At 39.3% G+C, this 19,861-nt stretch overlaps 3 protein-coding genes across 8 annotated transcripts in view; 2 read left to right on the top strand and 1 right to left on the bottom strand.

Moving 5' to 3' along the window:
* The window catches only part of nsd3 (nuclear receptor binding SET domain protein 3), a 29,136-nt gene extending 20,180 nt beyond the window's left edge, over window positions 1–8,956 (bottom strand). For 2 of the 6 annotated variants that reach the window (XM_016473090.1, XM_016473095.1), the window contains exons 1-7: window positions 6,535–6,885; window positions 4,231–5,264; window positions 3,940–4,099; window positions 2,906–3,060; window positions 2,238–2,819; window positions 1,161–1,263; window positions 945–1,036 (exon numbers count right to left, since the gene is read on the bottom strand). In XM_016473090.1, coding sequence (XP_016328576.1) covers window positions 945–1,036; window positions 1,161–1,263; window positions 2,238–2,819; window positions 2,906–3,060; window positions 3,940–4,099; window positions 4,231–5,217 — 2,079 coding nt within the window. In that variant the 5' untranslated portion in view covers window positions 5,218–5,264; window positions 6,535–6,885. Of the gene's footprint in view, window positions 1–944; window positions 1,037–1,160; window positions 1,264–2,237; window positions 2,820–2,905; window positions 3,061–3,939; window positions 4,100–4,230; window positions 5,265–5,944; window positions 6,379–6,534; window positions 6,886–8,795 lie in introns of those variants that run through there. The other 4 variants (XM_016473093.1, XM_016473092.1, XM_016473091.1 and 1 more) reach the window with 4 other exon arrangements.
* On the top strand, window positions 7,692–18,712 carry LOC107678006 (LETM1 domain-containing protein LETM2, mitochondrial-like). Its single transcript, XM_016473098.1, has 11 exons — window positions 7,692–8,288; window positions 9,296–9,361; window positions 9,833–10,271; window positions 11,357–11,500; window positions 11,702–11,839; window positions 11,937–12,140; window positions 15,164–15,283; window positions 15,599–15,718; window positions 16,405–16,512; window positions 16,681–16,746; window positions 17,502–18,712. The coding sequence occupies exons 2-11, from the start codon at window positions 9,315–9,317 to the stop codon at window positions 17,553–17,555; spliced, it is 1,440 nt and encodes a 479-aa protein (XP_016328584.1). The 5' UTR covers window positions 7,692–8,288; window positions 9,296–9,314; the 3' UTR covers window positions 17,556–18,712.
* Window positions 18,713–19,145: 433 nt separating this feature from the next.
* Window positions 19,146–19,861, top strand: part of LOC107678005 (serine/threonine-protein kinase 10-like) — an 11,659-nt gene continuing 10,943 nt past the window's right edge. Inside the window, exon 1 of the mRNA XM_016473097.1 lies at window positions 19,146–19,411. Within this exon, the coding sequence (XP_016328583.1) occupies window positions 19,262–19,411 (150 nt within the window). The 5' untranslated portion in view covers window positions 19,146–19,261. The remainder of the gene's footprint in view (window positions 19,412–19,861) is intronic.

The following is a 19,861-nucleotide window of genomic DNA, read 5'->3' as shown; positions in this document are numbered from 1 at the left end:
TTCTCATAAAGAACAAGAACATGGTCTTCTTTTTAATGAAATACCAATGGTTATATAGGCTAATTATGCATTCTTTATAGCGACTTGTTTCCCATATTCTTCATTCTTTCAAGCAGACATTTATTTCTATAAATAAATTTAGATTAATCTTTAGGGCTACTAAAGTTTTTTCAGTCAAGAGCAGTGAGTGATTTTCTGTCTTTCTTTTGTTGTTTGATTAACATCAATGACTCGGACAATAGCAACTAAATCAGGCTGCTATCCCTTTAAAACCAAATGCACGGATGCAATGGATGCAATATACTGATACACGTTTTCCCTACTGTTTATGTTCACTTAAGACGTAATCAACTGTGTTATCTTGAATACTGGTCAAAACGCACAATTCGACATCATTTTGTGTGCAATTCTCCATTCATGCGACGCGAAAGAGTACTTGCGCGCTGCGAGACGCGCTTTCTGTGTGTGTATGCTTCAGTGTCTGCGCTCAGAAAACTGGACCGAATTGAGTTCTCTCTTGCGTCGTCAGATTTATTTATGTGTCTGCTCTTCTCTTAATCGCCACATATTGACATTTTTGAACGTTTTATGCGACGTGCAGCAAGTGTATTTTAACTTATGTCCCGCCGGTTCATATGTACGCATTTAACCTCCTATGCAGCAGATTTGTTCTGAATTCATTTCTTCCCAAATCGTCCCTCCCTAACATTTTTGTCTCGTTTTTATTCGTTGACGAAAATTTTCGTCATAGTTTTTGTCATTCAAAAAGAGTTTTAGTTCGTTATCGTCTCGTCATGACAAACATTATGATGAAAATTATTCGTCAACGAAATTAACACTGATGCAAATAAATGCAGCAGGTTCAATTAGTTTAGTGAATTCTACCCTACGGTTTGTTGGATTCATCACTGTTAAATGGTTTAATATTTGTTTATGTGCTCTACCTGTTCTTTCTTCACTTTCTTTTTTGGCACTGGTTCCACACTCTTCTCCGACTCAGAACGGCTTCGCACAGACCGGCGCTGCTGCTTTCTCTCTGATATCCCACAGACACAGAGGACGTTTTCACAGATTAGATTTATACTGCAAAGACATCTGAATACCGTTGCAAAAGGGAGTTTAACTCCGGTGAATAACTCTGTGTTTGCACTTATATATACCTGTGGATTGCTCAGCGCTCTCCTGGTCACTCCAGGCTAAGGGAGACGCAGCTCGCTCTTCTTCACTGGAACACGTCTCTGCCTCTGCCTTATCACTGGAGCCCTTTGTGGGATAGATTGAGAAACATAAAAAAAAAAAAAACATACCAACAGCTGCTTGGCAGAAAAGGTGCAATTTCTTCTCAAGCAGCATGCATAAAGAGAGAGAGCAGAGCCCTATTTTTAGGTTAGCTAGCTGCAGTTGATCTTAGTAATTAACTTTAGGCAGTAAGCTATAATAGCTTAACATGTACATTAACCAAACTAAATACATTATAGAGGATAAATAAAATTTCAGAGAATTTTTGGTGACATTAATTTTACCTAACCTGCAAGTTATTATGCAGCATAGTTATCATCTAGTTAGCATACCCTGGTTTAAATGAGCCAGACAGGAAAGCTAGCTAATATTGGGAAATGTGAGTGCAAAATAAACATGTTTACAACAATACTAAATACACTCATATACAATTAGTACACTATTTACAGGATGCAAATAGCATTGTGTAATTTTAGTATTTTTGTACCATTGTAGTATTTATTAATATTTTCCATTTTTTGTGCTTGTCATTTTTATTAGTTTTTGTTTTGTTTTTAAATATTTCTATTCCTCTTTTTACTTCAGTTTTAGTTTGAGTAATTTTAGTAATTCAACTTCTAGCTTTCCCAAGTTTAAGTTTTTCCATCTAATATTTCTGTTATTTTTTCAGCTTTATTTTAACAAAAATTAAAGTTATCACTAACAACACATCATTCTGTATATGCAGTTATAAAAATGAGATATAAATTTAAGCAGCAGTAAATTTAAGCAAACTCCATTTGATCAATTTCATTAAGCATTTTACTTCATTGCATAGAGTGTCACTTGTGGGCAACTACATTTTTGATTGAGAAACTGTAGCTATTAAAACATTTTTTAAATGATCTTTCAGAGTTTCTTCACAAAACTGTCATGACAGTGATCGATGCTGCAATTACATTATTTACAATACACATATACACACTCCCTTAAGTTCACTAGCATTTTTTAATTTCTACCTCAGGTGACTGAACCTGATCGCTGGGCCTCTCCTCACTCTCCATCTTCTTAGGTAAGTCCAACTTTTGTTTTGGGAGCTGCCAGTCACATTTGATGATCTCCACGTTTAGTTTCTTCATAGTAATGGAGAGTGGGAGGAGCTTGCGGGCTGCGGCGGTCTTCCAGGGTGTCCTGACTGGAGGTGGGGAGGGTTCCTTGGGGTGGGGGTCAGGTTTTGCAGGGCTGTGGGGTTGCTCTTGGTGCATATCATCCTCTCCCTGATTGGGAGATGATGTTTCTGTACTACTATTGATGCTGCACTGCCTCCGTGGCTGCTGCCGACGAGGTATGTGCTCTTCTTTTGCTCCAGCACTGCCTTTAGAGCGTCTCTGCTTGCGTTCGGGGCGGTTTTTACTGGTCGCCCTAGGTGAGGTCACAGTGTCAGCAGCAGGAGCAGCAGCAGCAGCACTGGGTTCCTTGTCAATGTAGATGAAGGTGTAGTTCTCATTGCGTTCTTCTCGTGTCATCTGCAGAGCGGCTTCTGCGTGACCCACACCCACTTCCCATTGGGCACGCTCCTTCTGGGACTGAGGCTTCAGCAACTTTAAAATAAATAAACCAGAGAACAAGTAATCAGAAATGTCCACAGAAAGATGGTCACCACATTTGAAGGGGTACAGCAGGATACCTTTTGTTTCTCAGTTGGGTTGGTTGCTTTCCGGAGTGTTTCTGCTTGCAACTCCTCGAACTGGCTCTCACCCTTGTACACCACAATTCTCTTCTCATGGATCCAAGCCCTCTCAGGGACACTCCCGAAGAACTGCACGTGGTATTCCTTGACACCTACCAGGAACCATGGAAGCAAGTTATTAGAAACATAAATTTGTAGCAAGAGAGTAGAAATACCAGCTAAAAGCTGGAATACAAAACACAAATTTCCCCAAATTGCAACATGGATGAGATTAGATATTGAGAAAATCAGAGCCATTCTGCAGATTTTAGGCAATCGAAGTTGATGATGCACATCAGACTCCTGATTCTAAAAGTTCTAAGAGTTTTATATTTTGAACTGATTTTAAAACACGTTTTGATTTGCGCACCAGAATGGTTTTCTGCATGAATTTGTTGTGATTGGAACAATTAGAAAGTCTGGTACTTTCTAATCCTCAGCCATTTAGTGTATGATTCCCAGTTTTTCCTCTGTAAGGCCACGTGTCCACCAAAGCGTTTTTAGCGAGCAGAAAACGGCAGGCGCTCTGCTAAAAACGCACAGCTGTGAGCGCTTGAGAGCGCAGCATTTTTTTTCGTTGAGACGCTGTCGTTGCTATGATACGGAATATCCACTGAAGTATATTGCAGATTAGTCCCGCCCCTCCTCCACTGTGATTGGTTAGCTGACTGAAAAGTGACCGTGATGAGCGCATTGTTTTACCCAAGGTTGAACATTCTTCAACTTTCGGCGCCGAGAAAAAAACGCCCGAACGCTCAGCGCAAAAAAGATGCTCAAGCGCTTGGCACGCTCCTGGCATTTAAAAAAAAAACGCAGTGCTCCCATTTAGAACTGAAAAAATACACCAGCCTCGTGAAATAATGCTTTGGTGGACACGCGGCCTTCGAAGCCAACAAGTGTGTAACACCTAGCGTTTTAAAATCTGCTCTGATTTTAAATATCGTCTAGAGTATTCCAGCCATAAAAATACACACTTGTAGTAGATGAATTACCTCTTTTATTAAGTCGTATATGAACATTTGACTGAGGGTCTGATGACACCATGCACGGCCACCAAGGATACGTCCCAACCTTTGCCCACACCAAGTCACCGATCTCATACTCTTGACAAGAGCCGGTGCTAGTGATGACCGAAGGAAAGTGCTTTTCAACCTAAACAAGAACACAAGATGGTCTTGGATGAACTGGAACTGATCAGATCTCATCAACCAGAAATTCTCAACACTTTTCCACATCTTCTGAAGTGAAAAGGGCTACAAACATATGAAGAATATTAAACTCACTTTCTGTTCCTTCAGTTCTGCTTTGGGGCTTTTGAGGGTCACAGAAGGTTGCTCTTCTCTGAATGTGACATGACCTTCGTTGGGCCGTGAGGAGTTTTGAACCACCCCTGACCGCTCCTCTACTTTGCAAGGCTGCTGACTCTCTTCTTCTTGACAAGCACCATGTCTGCTGCTTCTCTTTTTCCTCTTTTCCTTCTTTTGCTCATGTCTTCTTCTGGAAGCCTCGCCGGCCTGAAACTCTTGCAGCAGATCCCCGCACAGTGAGGACTCGAACAGCTCCCTGCCATTCTGGTAGGACTTAATGATCTTTATTTTGATCTCTGGGGAGCTGGTCTTTTTGGGAGTGTTGGTGGATTGTGCAGTGGGGTTGGAGACAGTGCTTTGTTGAGGTGAAAGGAGGGGTGGTGAAGAGGGCAAGAGCAATGGAGGAGGGGGTGGCAAGACTTGAGGCATTAGGTGAGAAGCAGGAGGCGGATGATGGTGGTGAGGTAACAGTGGTGGGTTTTGTGGATGGTGTTGCTGCTGCTGCTGCTGATGGTGGTGATGGTGAGGAGGATGATGAGGCTGGTGGTGATGATGGGGATGAGGTGGAGGTGAGATGTGGCTTGGAGGCTTCTCCTGGACCACTGGTGGTCTCAATAAAGTGCCTTCACCAAGCAGCAAACCGTGATCCCCATAGTTTCGTATGGCGCCGTAGCCATTAGCTGAGCCATTGGGGAACTGAGAGTACAAGGCAAACTTGGCCTGTTGCTCATAGGTACCTACGCCTGTCGGGTAGCCGTTTGTAATGACTGGGAGGTCTTCAGCAGGGTAAGGAAAGCCTGACTCCAAAGGAGACTCAAAGTTTTGCTGTCCTCCATCATCTCCTGGGTCACTGATGGCTTCATAGGCATCCTCCTGTCTGATGTTAGCGGAGTCAATAAGCTGAGGGGGTTGCTGAATTGTGTTTCCCATGATCCCTTGCATGAAAGAGAAGGAGAAATCCATTGTTCTGCTCCAGCATCCTTAAGTTTCCCTTTTTCTTACAGGGCCTGCTGAGATATTGAGGAAAAACAGATAGAATGTGTTTATGACACATAAAAAACGTCACCTCATTTTATCAAATTTGTGAAAAATTGCTCCGAGCAAAAATGTTTAATAGCTTTGTGTATAAAAACATGGGTCAAAAATGTGATTAACACTATGCACAAATAAGTTTGCAGTACTTCTGCAACACTGCAAATCTCCCTCCCAGGGGATAAATTAAGTTCACTCCACTCCAAGTTAAGACAACTTTCCCTAATTCTTGAGAAGAAACGTCATGCAACATTTAGGCTGAAATTACACAGCCTTGCTGGATAAGATATTTAGTCAGAATCAAGCATGTTAAATGCTATGTTCCTCATGAAACATCCCCTCTCCTTCTTATATGACAACGATGCCTGCTTTATCTCAGTTCCTATTTCATTTAATAATCTTTTGAATTTTGAGTTTCTCTCCCTTAAATTATAAGTATGGCTATGCCAGCTGGTCATTAAAAGAAATATTTGCCATCAAAGCAGTGTTTATTTTGTCTATTTTGCTTGTTTCGTCTGTCTAGTAAGAAAAGACGTAAAACAAGCCGTTAAAGACTTTCATTTAGCACATGAACCACATCACTCAATGCCACAGAACAACAAACTACCGTTTCTAAACCAACTAATCTAAAAAACTGTTTAATGTCAAAGAAACAAACCTGCAATGACCAGCAGCTGGCTAACATTAGCCTGCTAGCCTTTTCTGGATAACAAGACATACCCGATATAATCATATTATCATGTATAAACACATACAACTTAATAAAAATGCTATATAGCCCACGAATAAACTAAATTAAACTCTTGTGTAGTTCAAACAGATCCTGTTTTCGCAACAGCCTTGTAAAGCGGACCCGTGTAATGTCGCTGCATTATATGAAAGGCGGCGTTAGCGGATGTGCTAGTGTGTGTAACGTTACATGGGGAAAACACCAACGCACGCACTTCTAAGGTTTACCACCATGGAATTTTCCAAATACACATTTTGTTTCAAAATGGTATGTTTCTCGGTAGATTGGATCATGCGGAGAACCACAAAAACTGAAGAAGTGAATGCGAACATGCCAACATGGCTGCCCGTGCCCCTTTAAATCAAATCGGCCAGATTACATTCCCATCAGGATAAGGTGTGATGAAAACCAATGCTTTATTGTTATCAAAAACAGAAATACATGCAGCGCTCGTTTGGATTCAACGCGATATTATGAAACGAAGCATCGAAACAACGGTAGAATAAAAGCGTCTGTACCTTCAGCGTGTTCCATTCTAAACAAAAACACCAAACAAACTGGATTCCCGCTGCAGTTAACATAAATATATCAACACAAAGACCTATGACTCCACGGTTCTTAGATCTAATCCGGTGTATGGGGAAAAATGGGGCTAGATCAGTCGTATGTCGATCCCCATGATAGGATGTATGGCTGTAGAATCGGGAGGCCCCGTTTTTTTTTTTTTGCGGGATGCTCCTGCAGACCCAGGGAAATTTGGCTCCCATATATTTTATTATAGCCGTCTCCCTCCCTCTAGCTGTAACAAAAGCCCCTCTGCTTAAGGCCTGTGTCTCAGCGCCAAAATAAAATCTCCCCCATTGGCTGTGCTGCATGATGTGAGGGGCATGTTGGGACGAGTAGTTTTTTTTCCCCTTATAATTACAACAATATTATTGCTTGACATTAAAGCGTAAGATGTGATCAATGTATTACAGAGAATAATTCTATATACAATTCTATATTATTTTATCAATTATATATTAATTATTATATAATACACACACACACACACACACACACACAATAATAAACTATGTATGTATGTAACAAATAATTGTTAAATATAATAAAAATAATAATAAAAATATTGTTTTCGGAAAAATAGCCAAATTCTACTTCGACCACGTAATAATAACAACAATAAGCAATATGTATTTAACTTGATATCATAAAAACAATATCATTATTGTGTTTTCCAAAAATAGTCAAAAACTACTTCAACCACGAAATAAATAAAAACGTAAATAAATAAATGTGTGTATATATATATATAAAAGTAAAATGTTCGTAAAATTAAAAATAAAAACAATATTTTATATGGATAAAGCTAGATAAAACTAAAGATAGATGATATAGAAAGATAAAACATATTGTCTGTGGTTGTCAAAAAATAGTACTTACAACCCACATTAATACTCTCTTAACATGTGCTTTATTTTTTAAACGAGGCCTACAGAAATAATAATTACCAGTGTAACATTACAGCAATTGTTTAATTATTCTGGGCGTTTCATAAACATTATATTTGAGTAAAAATTAAAATAAGAACAAAACAATGTTATTAGGGTACTATGTTCCTTCCCTGTGGCTCTCAAGCGAAGTTAAACTGAATAATAGCGCCATCGTCTGCACAAGTACCTAATAACAACCATATAACACGCCTTGCTACTCCACCACTGTTCTGGGCACTGTAATTTTGACTGTTGCCATGACAATTCTGAGTTACAACTGAACTGAAATCAGCAGGTGTGGAAGCTCATCTGCCCTCATCATCACGGATGAGGTCATGGGAAGTTCCACTGTCCGCCCCGTCCAGCGGATTGGCCAGCGTCACTAGTGCGTACAGCTCGCTCATTGGCTTATGTGGCTGTCAATCACGCCTCACCCCTCATCGGATGATCCTCCTCAGTAGGACGGTCTGGAGCACCGGAGGCAACCTGACAGTCCGTTTCAAATCCGATCACAACAATACATCACCACGGATGTATTAATTTATATGTCCATTTAGATTTAAACTTAAGGAGCGACATACCATCGTGAATGGAGTATCTCATCCCGCAAAAGATCCGTTTTTCCCCCGTACCATCGCCTCCGAGGAAATCTGACCCTCAGCTGCAGGAGGAGCGCTGTCGAGCCGGACATTTTTCTCCACCGCCATCCGATCTGACACCATATCCAATGAGTACAGCCTAACAGCCGTCACCCCACACGACACGGGCCTTTTCGACAGGTTGGTAACGTTAGATGTTTAATCGTGTTTCGAGTTGTTAAATGCTCGATATGTTTTTTTAGACCACCTCGATCCTTTGGCTTTCATCTGTTGTTTCTTAACCGTTTAACTTAGCCACCGCTCGCGGTTAGTTGTACATTAACGAAAGTAAAACAAAAGAACTGTCCGATCGCCTTTCTCTAAAGTTGATCGATGTCGTGTCGACTAACGTAGAAAAGCCTCTGTAATAGATGTAAAGTTGTGCTGTTTTTGAGGTGGTGTATATCTGCGGCCTCTACCGTGGCCTTCTGCGCCTGTCATTAAAAACGTAACTGTTTTGACTTGCACCACTTTTATATAACAATTTAGACGTTTAAAAAGTTTAAACGTTCGATGAGTTATAATAGAAAGTGGATACTGTAGTTTGTTGACGTACGCATAAAATAAAGTAATAGTACTTTAATAATTACGGGGTCTGTGTCATAATGGCCAAGTAAATAAATATGATATAACGTTTAAACAATTTACCTGTTGTAATTGGAGGCAAACTTTCGGTTGAAATGAAACGTTCCTTGTGTTGTCGTTAAATATGGCCTATGACTTTGACAGGTCTCCGTGTTTGTGTTGTGTTTTAGCAACGCAAGCGGCGAAGATAAGCACGCGAGTCAGTATCTGTGTGCAGTGCTCACGACCGGCCTCATCCTGACGCGCGTGCTTTCCTACACAGGATGTTATTATTGTTGCAGTATTCATCAATACATCTACTTGTAGTCATACGTACATAATAACAGATATAAGTTACAACAACAAATATGCAGAAAAAATAGCAGGACTTATTCCTCACAAATACTTGTGTATCTGTATCTGTTTGTGAATCTGTGTACATTATTTATTCATGAATATTGGGACGGTGATAAAGAGGATTATTCCTCAAAAATCCTCCATTTAATCAGATTTTATAAGTCTCTAATATGTGTAAATCTAATTGCATCACAGTTACATTACATTGCATCTATTTCTCTTTACAGGACACCTGATTTTAACAAAATGGCGGTTTTTAGCGCACAGGTGCTTCTAGCTGTAACAAGATCAAGGTGAGGTCATCATCCAAGTCACTGGTGCAAAAATTAACATTTTTTGTCCTGTTCCAAGTGTACTATTATTTTAAAATATTATTTCATAATAATATTTTGTAGTGTTCCCCAATTGCAATGCTTCATGGAGGTTTTAAAAACAGAAATGGGAAGCTTGCATTTTTGTTAAAGCAATGTTAAATTCTTGCATTCTAAATTTATGGGAGCTGTTGGCTAAATAAGTTGGCTAAATTGTGCTTTTAGTGATGGGCATACTTTTCTAGGCTAATTAATTTAATGTAATTCCTGATGTAAATAGTTGCTTTCATATTGTTTTGCACATTATTAAAAAGTCACTGGGTTTACAGGCTTTACATGATCAGGATAGAGCACAGAAGCGCAGAAACTTGAACAAGCCTAAATATTTTATCTTGTGCTTTAACATTGCAAATACTCTCTTTATCAAAGCTCAAAGTTCTGGGTTTCTTCCAGGGGATCCTACTTGCTTTCTAAAAGACAAGGTTGTGCTTCACTCCCATCGACCGCATGCATACGCTACCATTCGGAGTTCCTCAGCCGGGTTGCAGTCACAGCCAGGTGTCCCAGGCCGCTGTACCCCTGTTACACATCCAGCTTCATCCGCCCTGGCTGCATAGCTGCACGTCCCCTCCACAGTTCATGTGCTTGGCTTCAAGAGGTGAAGGACACCCCTGAACCTGTCAAGGGTGAGCCTGTCCTTGCCGCCTCTGGCACTCAACCACCTCCAGCACCACCAGCAGTGCCAAGAAAGTCCCTGGGACAGAGAGTCCTGGATGAGCTCAAGCATTACTATCATGGCTTCCGTCTTCTGGGCATCGACACCAAAATCGCGGGCAGGATGGTCTGGAGGTTACTGCACGGGCAGCAGCTCACCAGGAGGGAGAGGAGGAGGGTATGTTTGGGTCGAGAAAGATTTGGAAATCTATTTGAGATGTTTTTGACGAGGAGCTTTGTGTTACTTTGGGTTTACCGTGGTAGAGTGGTTGTATTGGATATTAGTTCCATGGTAGATTGATATGGAGAAATATCATTTATCAGATTTGTAATGTATTTACATGGTACTTCAGGTTAATTTAAATAATACCCGTGGTAGCTATACATCTGATTTGTTATTTCTTTGCATCTCCATGATATGTGAGCTCAAGTTATACATTCTCAAATAATATTCCAGTGTTTGATATTCTAGTTAATATTTAAAAATGTTTATTAACAAAATTAACCGGAAACAAAAATGTTAGTCAAAACATCATTTAAGTGGTATTATTGGAGCTTCAATTTCTAATATTTCAGAATGATTTAAATATATATTGCACTTTTACAATGAATTAAAATGCACAATTATTAAATCCACGTCTATTTTAAAATCAATAACTTATGTCTCTTACAATGCCATTTGAACTACTATAGTACATGTACAAAATAGTTATATTACAACCATAGTATTTCATCATGTTATTACCATGGTGTGATGTCCACACAAAAAAGACATGGTAATATTATGTTTTTCCTTTATCCTAAATTTTTTCCTAAAATTTCTATGGTGATGTTTCTTTATATACTGTGTAATGTAGTTATTTGTTTACAATATTCATTCACATAGTATTCCAAGTAGTACCAAGGTGCAATGTCCAAAATAATGGTAATACCACCATGGCACTTTTGTTATTTATAGTCTCAAAACACCTTTATATAAGATGCAAGTAGTTTGACAAAGGAAATTGTGTCATAAGTTATTAATATATGTACAGGATTTGAGTTTTATAAAAAGGTAATTATGTTTGATAATCCTGTTAGAACAAACCATTGCTTGGTCAAGGATTTATAATGTAATGTGACACAAATAGGATTGCATAACCAAAAAGCTTAACACCTCAGAGAAAGTACAGCTGGATTAGGCCAGAAATGCTATTCTCACGTACCCATATTGCGTTTGTGTTTGACTATGGATGAATAAGACCTGTCCCGTCGTCTCCACAGCTGATGCGGACATGTGCCGACTTGTTCCGGCTAGTGCCCTTCATGGTCTTTGTCATCGTTCCCTTCATGGAGTTTCTACTCCCCGTATTCCTCAAACTCTTTCCAGAAATGCTGCCTTCTACATTTGAGACCGAGTCCAAGAAGGTATTATAAGCTTACATTTTAAACAACAGCAAAAGTTCAGCCTAAATTACGAAACGCAAGCATAAGAAATCTGTGTAAAGGATTCGTAAAACTATTTCTCAATGAATCTGAGTAGTAATTTTCATGAAGTTGTAAAAGTTGGTCAAAATTTGTGAGTAATTACTAATGAAGCATCTGAATTTGTTTGTTTTAATCTGACAGGAGGAAAAACAGAGGAAGGGACTTGCTGCTAAACTAGAGCTGGCCAAGTTCTTACAGGAGACCATTGCTGAGATGGCCAGGAGGAACAAAGCAGCTGTTGGAGATGAGACTCAGAAGTTCTCGACTTACGTGCAACAGGTGAGTTCAATAATCAAATCCATTCTTCCATATCACGTATAGTTAAAATCACGTATAGTTCTGGTTGTGACTGACGCTTCTAACTTGTCTGCTATAGGTGAGGCACACCGGTGAACAGCCCAGCACTAAAGACATTGTGAAGTTCTCCAAGCTCTTTGAGGATGAGCTGACGCTGGAGCATCTGGAGCGGCCGCAGCTGGTGGCCTTGTGCAAACTGCTGGAGCTGCAGCCCATCGGCACCAATAACCTGCTGCGTTTCCAGCTGATGATGCAGCTGCGCACCATCAAGTCTGACGATGAGGTGAGACAAAACCAGACAACTGCCACTGACCCTCTAAAGTAGTTTTACAGCTGATTTTATGACTGGACACGTTGCTGTGACCTCTAGGTTTGTGGGTGACTGAACCATACGTCTGATATTAGGGGCCGATCACAAAGAATGCATTTTTGCGTTCGACAATGCTAGTTTTCTATTATTTTTCTATGTAAACATGCACTAAATAAACATATTTGACTTTTGCATCTTTTTTAAAACACAGCTCTTAAAGGGTTATTTCACCCAAAAATGAAAATTCTGTCATTAATTACTCACCCTCATGTCGTTCCAAACCCGTAAGACCTTTGTTAATATTCGGAACACAAATTAATTTAACATCAAAAATTGATATTTTTGATGGAATCTGAGAGCTCTCTGACCCTTCATAGACAGCAATGATATTACCACGATCAACGCACAGAAACAAAGCAAGGACATCTGTAAAATAGTCCATGTGACATCAGGGGTACAACCGTAATTTTACAAAGCAGCGAGAATACATTTTGTGCGCAAAGAAAACAAACAATAACATAATTTATTTAGCAATTCTTCTCCCTGATTTACCATCTTCTGACATTTTGGAGAGTACCCCAGAACGCAATCAACGTAATGAGCGTTGTTTACGTTCAGCATGCGTGCGGTTTCGCTGAACGTAATCAGCGTTGTTTAAGTTCAGTAGACAGCGTGCGCATGCTGAATGTAAACAACGCTCATTACTAGGGCTGCACGATAAATCGCATGTGATTGTCATGCGCATTTGATAATCCTGTTAGAACAAACCATTGCTTGGTCAAGGATTTATAATGTAATGTGACACAAATAGGATTGCATAACCAAAAAGCTTAACACCTCAGAGAAAGTACAGCTGGATTAGGCCAGAAATGCTATTCTCACGTACCCATATTGCGTTTGTGTTTGACTATGGATGAATAAGACCTGTCCCGTCGTCTCCACAGCTGATGCGGACATGTGCCGACTTGTTCCGGCTAGTGCCCTTCATGGTCTTTGTCATCGTTCCCTTCATGGAGTTTCTACTCCCCGTATTCCTCAAACTCTTTCCAGAAATGCTGCCTTCTACATTTGAGACCGAGTCCAAGAAGGTATTATAAGCTTACATTTTAAACAACAGCAAAAGTTCAGCCTAAATTACGAAACGCAAGCATAAGAAATCTGTGTAAAGGATTCGTAAAACTATTTCTCAATGAATCTGAGTAGTAATTTTCATGAAGTTGTAAAAGTTGGTCAAAATTTGTGAGTAATTACTAATGAAGCATCTGAATTTGTTTGTTTTAATCTGACAGGAGGAAAAACAGAGGAAGGGACTTGCTGCTAAACTAGAGCTGGCCAAGTTCTTACAGGAGACCATTGCTGAGATGGCCAGGAGGAACAAAGCAGCTGTTGGAGATGAGACTCAGAAGTTCTCGACTTACGTGCAACAGGTGAGTTCAATAATCAAATCCATTCTTCCATATCACGTATAGTTAAAATCACGTATAGTTCTGGTTGTGACTGACGCTTCTAACTTGTCTGCTATAGGTGAGGCACACCGGTGAACAGCCCAGCACTAAAGACATTGTGAAGTTCTCCAAGCTCTTTGAGGATGAGCTGACGCTGGAGCATCTGGAGCGGCCGCAGCTGGTGGCCTTGTGCAAACTGCTGGAGCTGCAGCCCATCGGCACCAATAACCTGCTGCGTTTCCAGCTGATGATGCAGCTGCGCACCATCAAGTCTGACGATGAGGTGAGACAAAACCAGACAACTGCCACTGACCCTCTAAAGTAGTTTTACAGCTGATTTTATGACTGGACACGTTGCTGTGACCTCTAGGTTTGTGGGTGACTGAACCATACGTCTGATATTAGGGGCCGATCACAAAGAATGCATTTTTGCGTTCGACAATGCTAGTTTTCTATTATTTTTCTATGTAAACATGCACTAAATAAACATATTTGACTTTTGCATCTTTTTTAAAACACAGCTCTTAAAGGGTTATTTCACCCAAAAATGAAAATTCTGTCATTAATTACTCACCCTCATGTCGTTCCAAACCCGTAAGACCTTTGTTAATATTCGGAACACAAATTAATTTAACATCAAAAATTGATATTTTTGATGGAATCTGAGAGCTCTCTGACCCTTCATAGACAGCAATGATATTACCACGATCAACGCACAGAAACAAAGCAAGGACATCTGTAAAATAGTCCATGTGACATCAGGGGTACAACCGTAATTTTACAAAGCAGCGAGAATACATTTTGTGCGCAAAGAAAACAAACAATAACATAATTTATTTAGCAATTCTTCTCCCTGATTTACCATCTTCTGACATTTTGGAGAGTACCCCAGAACGCAATCAACGTAATGAGCGTTGTTTACGTTCAGCATGCGTGCGGTTTCGCTGAACGTAATCAGCGTTGTTTAAGTTCAGTAGACAGCGTGCGCATGCTGAATGTAAACAACGCTCATTACTAGGGCTGCACGATAAATCGCATGTGATTGTCATGCGCATCTCGTCAGTAAAGCCGGTTCCGTGATTAGTAGTAAATCTCCATCACGTGCTTTTAGAGGCAGCGGCATTTACTACACAGAGCCGTAGTTCACTGACAAGCTACGCAATATCGCGTTCATTATCGCAGACGAATCGCATGCGATAATGAATGCGATATTGCGTAGCTTGTCAGTGAACTACGGCTCTGTGCAGTAAACGTCGGGTGCTTTTCTGCTCAGTTGCTGCTTTTTTTTTCAACTTTAGGCACTCAGAGTGCTCCTACAAAAATGCGAGGCGCAGCAGGTGGCTAAAACACGAGACGTTCGGGGCGCATAAACTGCACAACATGCTCACTGCCAATAGAAAACCATTTTAAAAAGGCGCCTCTCACTGCTAAAAACGCGTTCCATCTGATCAGGGCCTTAGACCTTGAAATAATATTCTGGGTTTAATATGTTAAGGAGATGATCTCAGATGTTAGATAATCATGATTTTCGGTTTTCGTGTCTCTCTGTAGATGATCGCCAAGGAGGGTGTGGCCGCAATGACTGTAGCTGAGCTCCAGGCCGCCTGCAGGACTCGCGGCATGAGATCTTTGGGTCTGACCACAGATCAGCTCCGACAGCAGCTGCAGCAGGTGTGTGTGCACAGGCCAGCCTGACTAGGTTGTAAAACTGCCTACTGGAGGATATTTATGACTGTTTCCCACCCAAAGACTGTAGACAAATTGAAAGTGTGTCACATACAACAGACTTTAAACAGTCCTCTTATATTTACCAGCTTGTGCCTACTGAGTATTGTTTTCCTTTTGTCACAGGGTGTTGTCACCGTAACGCTGCGTCTGTGGTGTTACAGATGTATTTCTGATTGTTTTGACATTACTGTACGTGTGACTGTATGCTTTGAGTCATTGATAAATTCTTAATTGTTTTTCGCATTCTTTCTCTCTCAGTGGCTGGACCTGCACTTGAAAGAGAACGTCCCACCGTCCTTGTTGCTGCTCTCTCGTGCAATGTACCTGACGGACCTCACTCCTAAAACTCCAGTCATCCCACCGGTGCCCAAACTGGAGGTGAAAATAAAATTCTATACTAGTTTGTCTAAATGTCTAAAAAATACTACAGTTTAAAATACAGTCCTCTAAATGTTACAAGTGAATTTGGCATCACAACATTATAATGTACAGTATGAAAAATGGATGTTCATTTTGAGATTTGCTAAAGATTACATTTAACAGTGTTAAATCATTAGTTTGTTTTAAAGATTAACTTTAAGTGAGCACAGATACTGTATATAGAATGATAGTAGCAAACTGAACTCCATTATACTCCAGTTACCAATGTATCATATCTCCACATCTATCCCTTCAGACTATCCAAAATATAACAAATATACCCAGCTTATCTGTTCCACATAACGTAAAATTGGTTTCAAAATACTCAGTATGCATTCTGTAAACATGCAAAGAGCATGCATACAGAATACATTTGTGAAACAGGTTGTAAATATTGATTTATTTACCTAATGGTCACGCAGACTTTATGAATTAAACCAAACTTTGTCAGCTCTGTTTACTTTCTGCTTAAAAACTTGCCCCTGTGCTTGGCAACAGATTACCTTTGAACAGTCGATGTCTAGATTGGGCAGAAATGCAGACTGGCACGTCACTGCCTCAGTGACCGCTGATATGTTATCACTGTTCTGTTAATGGTTGTTATGGTTTCATACGTAATGGTATTCTTTATGTCCGTGTCACAGAAAGCCACTCCTCCTCCTGTGGAGGCCGAAACCACAGCCAAAGGGAATCTGCTGTCCTCCTCAGTGGAGGTGCTGGTGGACTCTGCTCCGGTCATCAAAGACAGAAAGGTAGAAATGTTATTACTTCACCAATCAATCAATCAATCAATCAATCAAGCAATCAATCAATTTCTCAGTCTTCAAGGATTCTCCAGGATGTCAGCCATTGTATAACAAGTAACGGTTACAAATAGTTTAAATTCAGGATATTGTTAACACTTTGATTATGTATTTTAGTCTGAAGAATTGTTGGAGAAACCCAGAGGGTTGGACATGCCATCACCTGAAGCTCAGTTAATACATGTAAGTGTGCCAAACAAGATATTGTATTGGTCACTCAATGTGTGTATTTATTGAAAGATGAAGAGTCAACAATATGTGGTTTTGGAAGGATTACTTTGGCTATTGTGCAGTACGTTGTATTGCGTACTTTGACTGTTATGTTGTTGGCAATGGTTTTATTCAGAACCGTAAAAAAAAAAATATATATTTTAAATAGTAGTTTTCATAATATTTTTTTGATGTTTCATTTTATATTGCATTTTTTTAAAAATCATCTTTCATTTTTTAGCATTGATTTAGAATTTCTATTAAATATTAAAATATGAGATTTTGCATAGTAGTTGTAATATTTTAAGTGGTTTCATTTTATATTGTATTTTAATCTTTTATTTTAGCATGAATTCAGAATTTCTTTCAAATATTAAATTGAAAGATTTTATATAGTTTTATATTGTATTTTTAGCATGTATTTAGAAATTCTATCAAATATTATATTGAAAGATTTTATGCAATAGTTAATATTTTAGAAAATTTAATGCTATATGGTATGGTCTCCCATTTTATTTTTAGCATTAGCATGAATGTTATTAAATATATGAATAAATGTGTGTCAGTCCATATGTAAATGCCTGTTTATGCTCACTTGCTGATATTTAACTATAACTGTTGTATATTTTGTGTGTGTATGTCTTCTACATCGATGTATAATGAGACCACTAGTGTCTAGAAACTGCTGGATATTAACACACTCACCCCCACCTGTTCTGTCCCATCAGGCTAAAGAGGCAGAGTTGTCACAGAAGTCCAAGATGAGTGCCAATGGGATGTGAGAGGGGCTCCATGTTTCCTCAGTCACCTTATTCTGTTGGAGAAGAGGGTGGAGGTTCGAGTTTGGCCTCTTCCACTACTGCTGCTTCTGCTGAGGAAGCGTCTCTCTCACAGTCTAGGATTTCCGAGGCCTTGCCGTCTCTCACACGGACTTGATGGACTAGTCGCATCACATCCTCCATCGACATCTGGTCCTCAAAAAGGAGGAAAAGTGTTTTTAGAATTTAGACATCACTCCGGCTTGACATCCGACATGTTTACATCTCCCATCCCCTGAAGATTTGACAAATAATGTCAATTTGAAATGGAAAAAGAAACATCAACTCAGTCCAGCCAGGAAATGAATAAGGAACTCGCAAGACTCGCCAGTCTTTGCTAAACTTCATTTTGTAAATGTGTAAATAAATTGTACAATACCTGCATATTATATAAGTGCTACTGCTTTATACAGTCGGCTGTGACATATGTGTGGGCTAGAAGGTGAAAGAAGTCATATTTTAATATGAGGAATGCATATGCTTGCATTCTGGATTTAGGTTGGCAGATGAATTGTAAATGGCCAAGTATGTGGGTATTTTTTTATTTGAAAATTTCAAATTCCCTTTTCTAAGGGAATATTATGTTCACTCCCTCAGGAGATGTGATTAGCGGTGTAGCGATTACACCAGGCCTGCCTATGGCAGACTGCAGTTTGGCACAAATAAACTATGTGTTGAATTTGTTCATAATATGCTGTGTCCCCCGTTCAATCATGTGTTTAAATTTTTCCTTGGGGGAAAATCTAAATGACTATTGAAGTCATAAAGTTTACGTTTCACTTATGGTTAAAAAGACTGAAAATTCCCCCAAAGACAAAGGTTTGTTTTTGATTCACATACTGTTTGGATTGTTATTGTGTTTCATGTTGCACTAGATAAACCACTGGGAGGGAAAACAATATAGTATGGCAATACTGTAAAATGTTAATTTAAAAAGCATTGAATCCCTCATATATTTGCTTTGTTTATCCCATAACCTGCCTTTAACTCAACTGTAAACTTAATTGAATATGTTGCGTCTTTAAACTGCCGTCCCATTCTGTCCTGGTGCACTTTTTTTTTTAATGTTGATCAACTGTGTAAAATTGAAAAATGAGTTTGAAACTGCCTCTCATTGCATTAAACAGCATACCATCTTGTACCACTGTACAGTCAGAAAGTAAAGGTGCTCAATGTTCATACCTCTTTTAAATGTGTTACACATGCCAATTATTACCCCCATTTATTTAGTGTAATGTGAACAAATATACTGGTTTTTGTTTCCAAAATTGACAAAATTTAAAAGGTCAAATTCACTAATTTTGCAATTAATTGATTGTTCAGTTAAAAACAACATTTAATTAAAAAAAAAGCTTTAAAAATTGAATGAATTGATGTGAAATTTATTTTCTCATGAATCTAATCGTCTCAATATGTTGCAAGTTGAATATAAATAACTTTTAAGATGTGGTTGCTACTTGCAGCTTCCTGTCGTGCTCTGAGGTGCACATGAGGAGCGACGTGACAATCAAAAGCATCTTTGCTTTGGAGAGATTCAGACAGTTGTCTTTTGTGTTGTTTTTAGTTTGGGCAGGGGTTCTGATTGTTGAATGAGACATCAAGGACCACCGACTGACTGAAAAGGACTGGGATTTCTTAAGGAGTTGGGGTGAATTTAAAGGGAGGGAGCCATGGCCTCCCTCCTGATGCGAATCTTTCGGTTGGGTGTGGAGAAAAAGCGAGTTCGGCACTACGAAAACCTGAAGAGGGATGTGGATCCACACCAGACATGGGAGACTATGGGAGAACTGGGAGATGGAGCTTTTGGGAAGGTCTATAAGGTAAGGGGGTCAAATCAAGAGGTTCAGTTTTCTGTTAAATGCAAAATAGCAGAACATTCTTGTAATATATTTATCTCGGGTCATTTAATTCAAACTGTTTTTAAGGGTTTAAAGGAATTTAAGATTATAAATAAAAGCATTGAATGTTTAAAAAATAATAAAACTAGTCTGGGCCTTTAAAGTGGCATAGCCTGATCTAATCTCATGTCATTTCAAGGAAATCCCTCCCTCTTCAGACTGGCATGTCAACTAAAGTGACAAATACAGTTCTGCAAGTGACTGTATCTTGCTCAGTCTACCTCTTTCAACATTTCCTGCTCATGCTAAATTACAAGAATGATTAAAAGTTAATAGAATCAATACGGAATTAATCGCGATTTAAAAACGAGAACTGTTATCACACTGTTTGACCCCATTGATATTATTTTAGGAATAAATCTACGTTTAACT

This window comes from Sinocyclocheilus anshuiensis, unplaced genomic scaffold (genome assembly GCF_001515605.1).
Source record: "Sinocyclocheilus anshuiensis isolate Anshui unplaced genomic scaffold, SAMN03320099.WGS_v1.1 scaffold260, whole genome shotgun sequence".
NCBI classification, from domain to species: Eukaryota; Metazoa; Chordata; class Actinopteri; order Cypriniformes; family Cyprinidae; genus Sinocyclocheilus; species Sinocyclocheilus anshuiensis.
The sequence above is the reverse complement of the archived record's forward strand: the minus strand, read 5'-3'. Positions and strand labels throughout refer to the sequence as shown.

What these genes read in the sequence shown, in the direction of transcription:
- LOC107678006 (XM_016473098.1), top strand. Translation starts at nt 9,315, where the DNA reads ATGGCGGTTTTTAGCGCACAGGTGCTTCTAGCTGTAACAAGATCAAG. An exon ending in TTGAGACCGAGTCCAAGAAG is followed by an intron (nt 11,501 to 11,701) that starts GTATTATAAGCT and finishes TTAATCTGACAG; the next exon opens with GAGGAAAAACAGAGGAAGGG. An exon ending in CACCGGTGCCCAAACTGGAG is followed by an intron (nt 15,719 to 16,404) that starts GTGAAAATAAAA and finishes TCCGTGTCACAG; the next exon opens with AAAGCCACTCCTCCTCCTGT.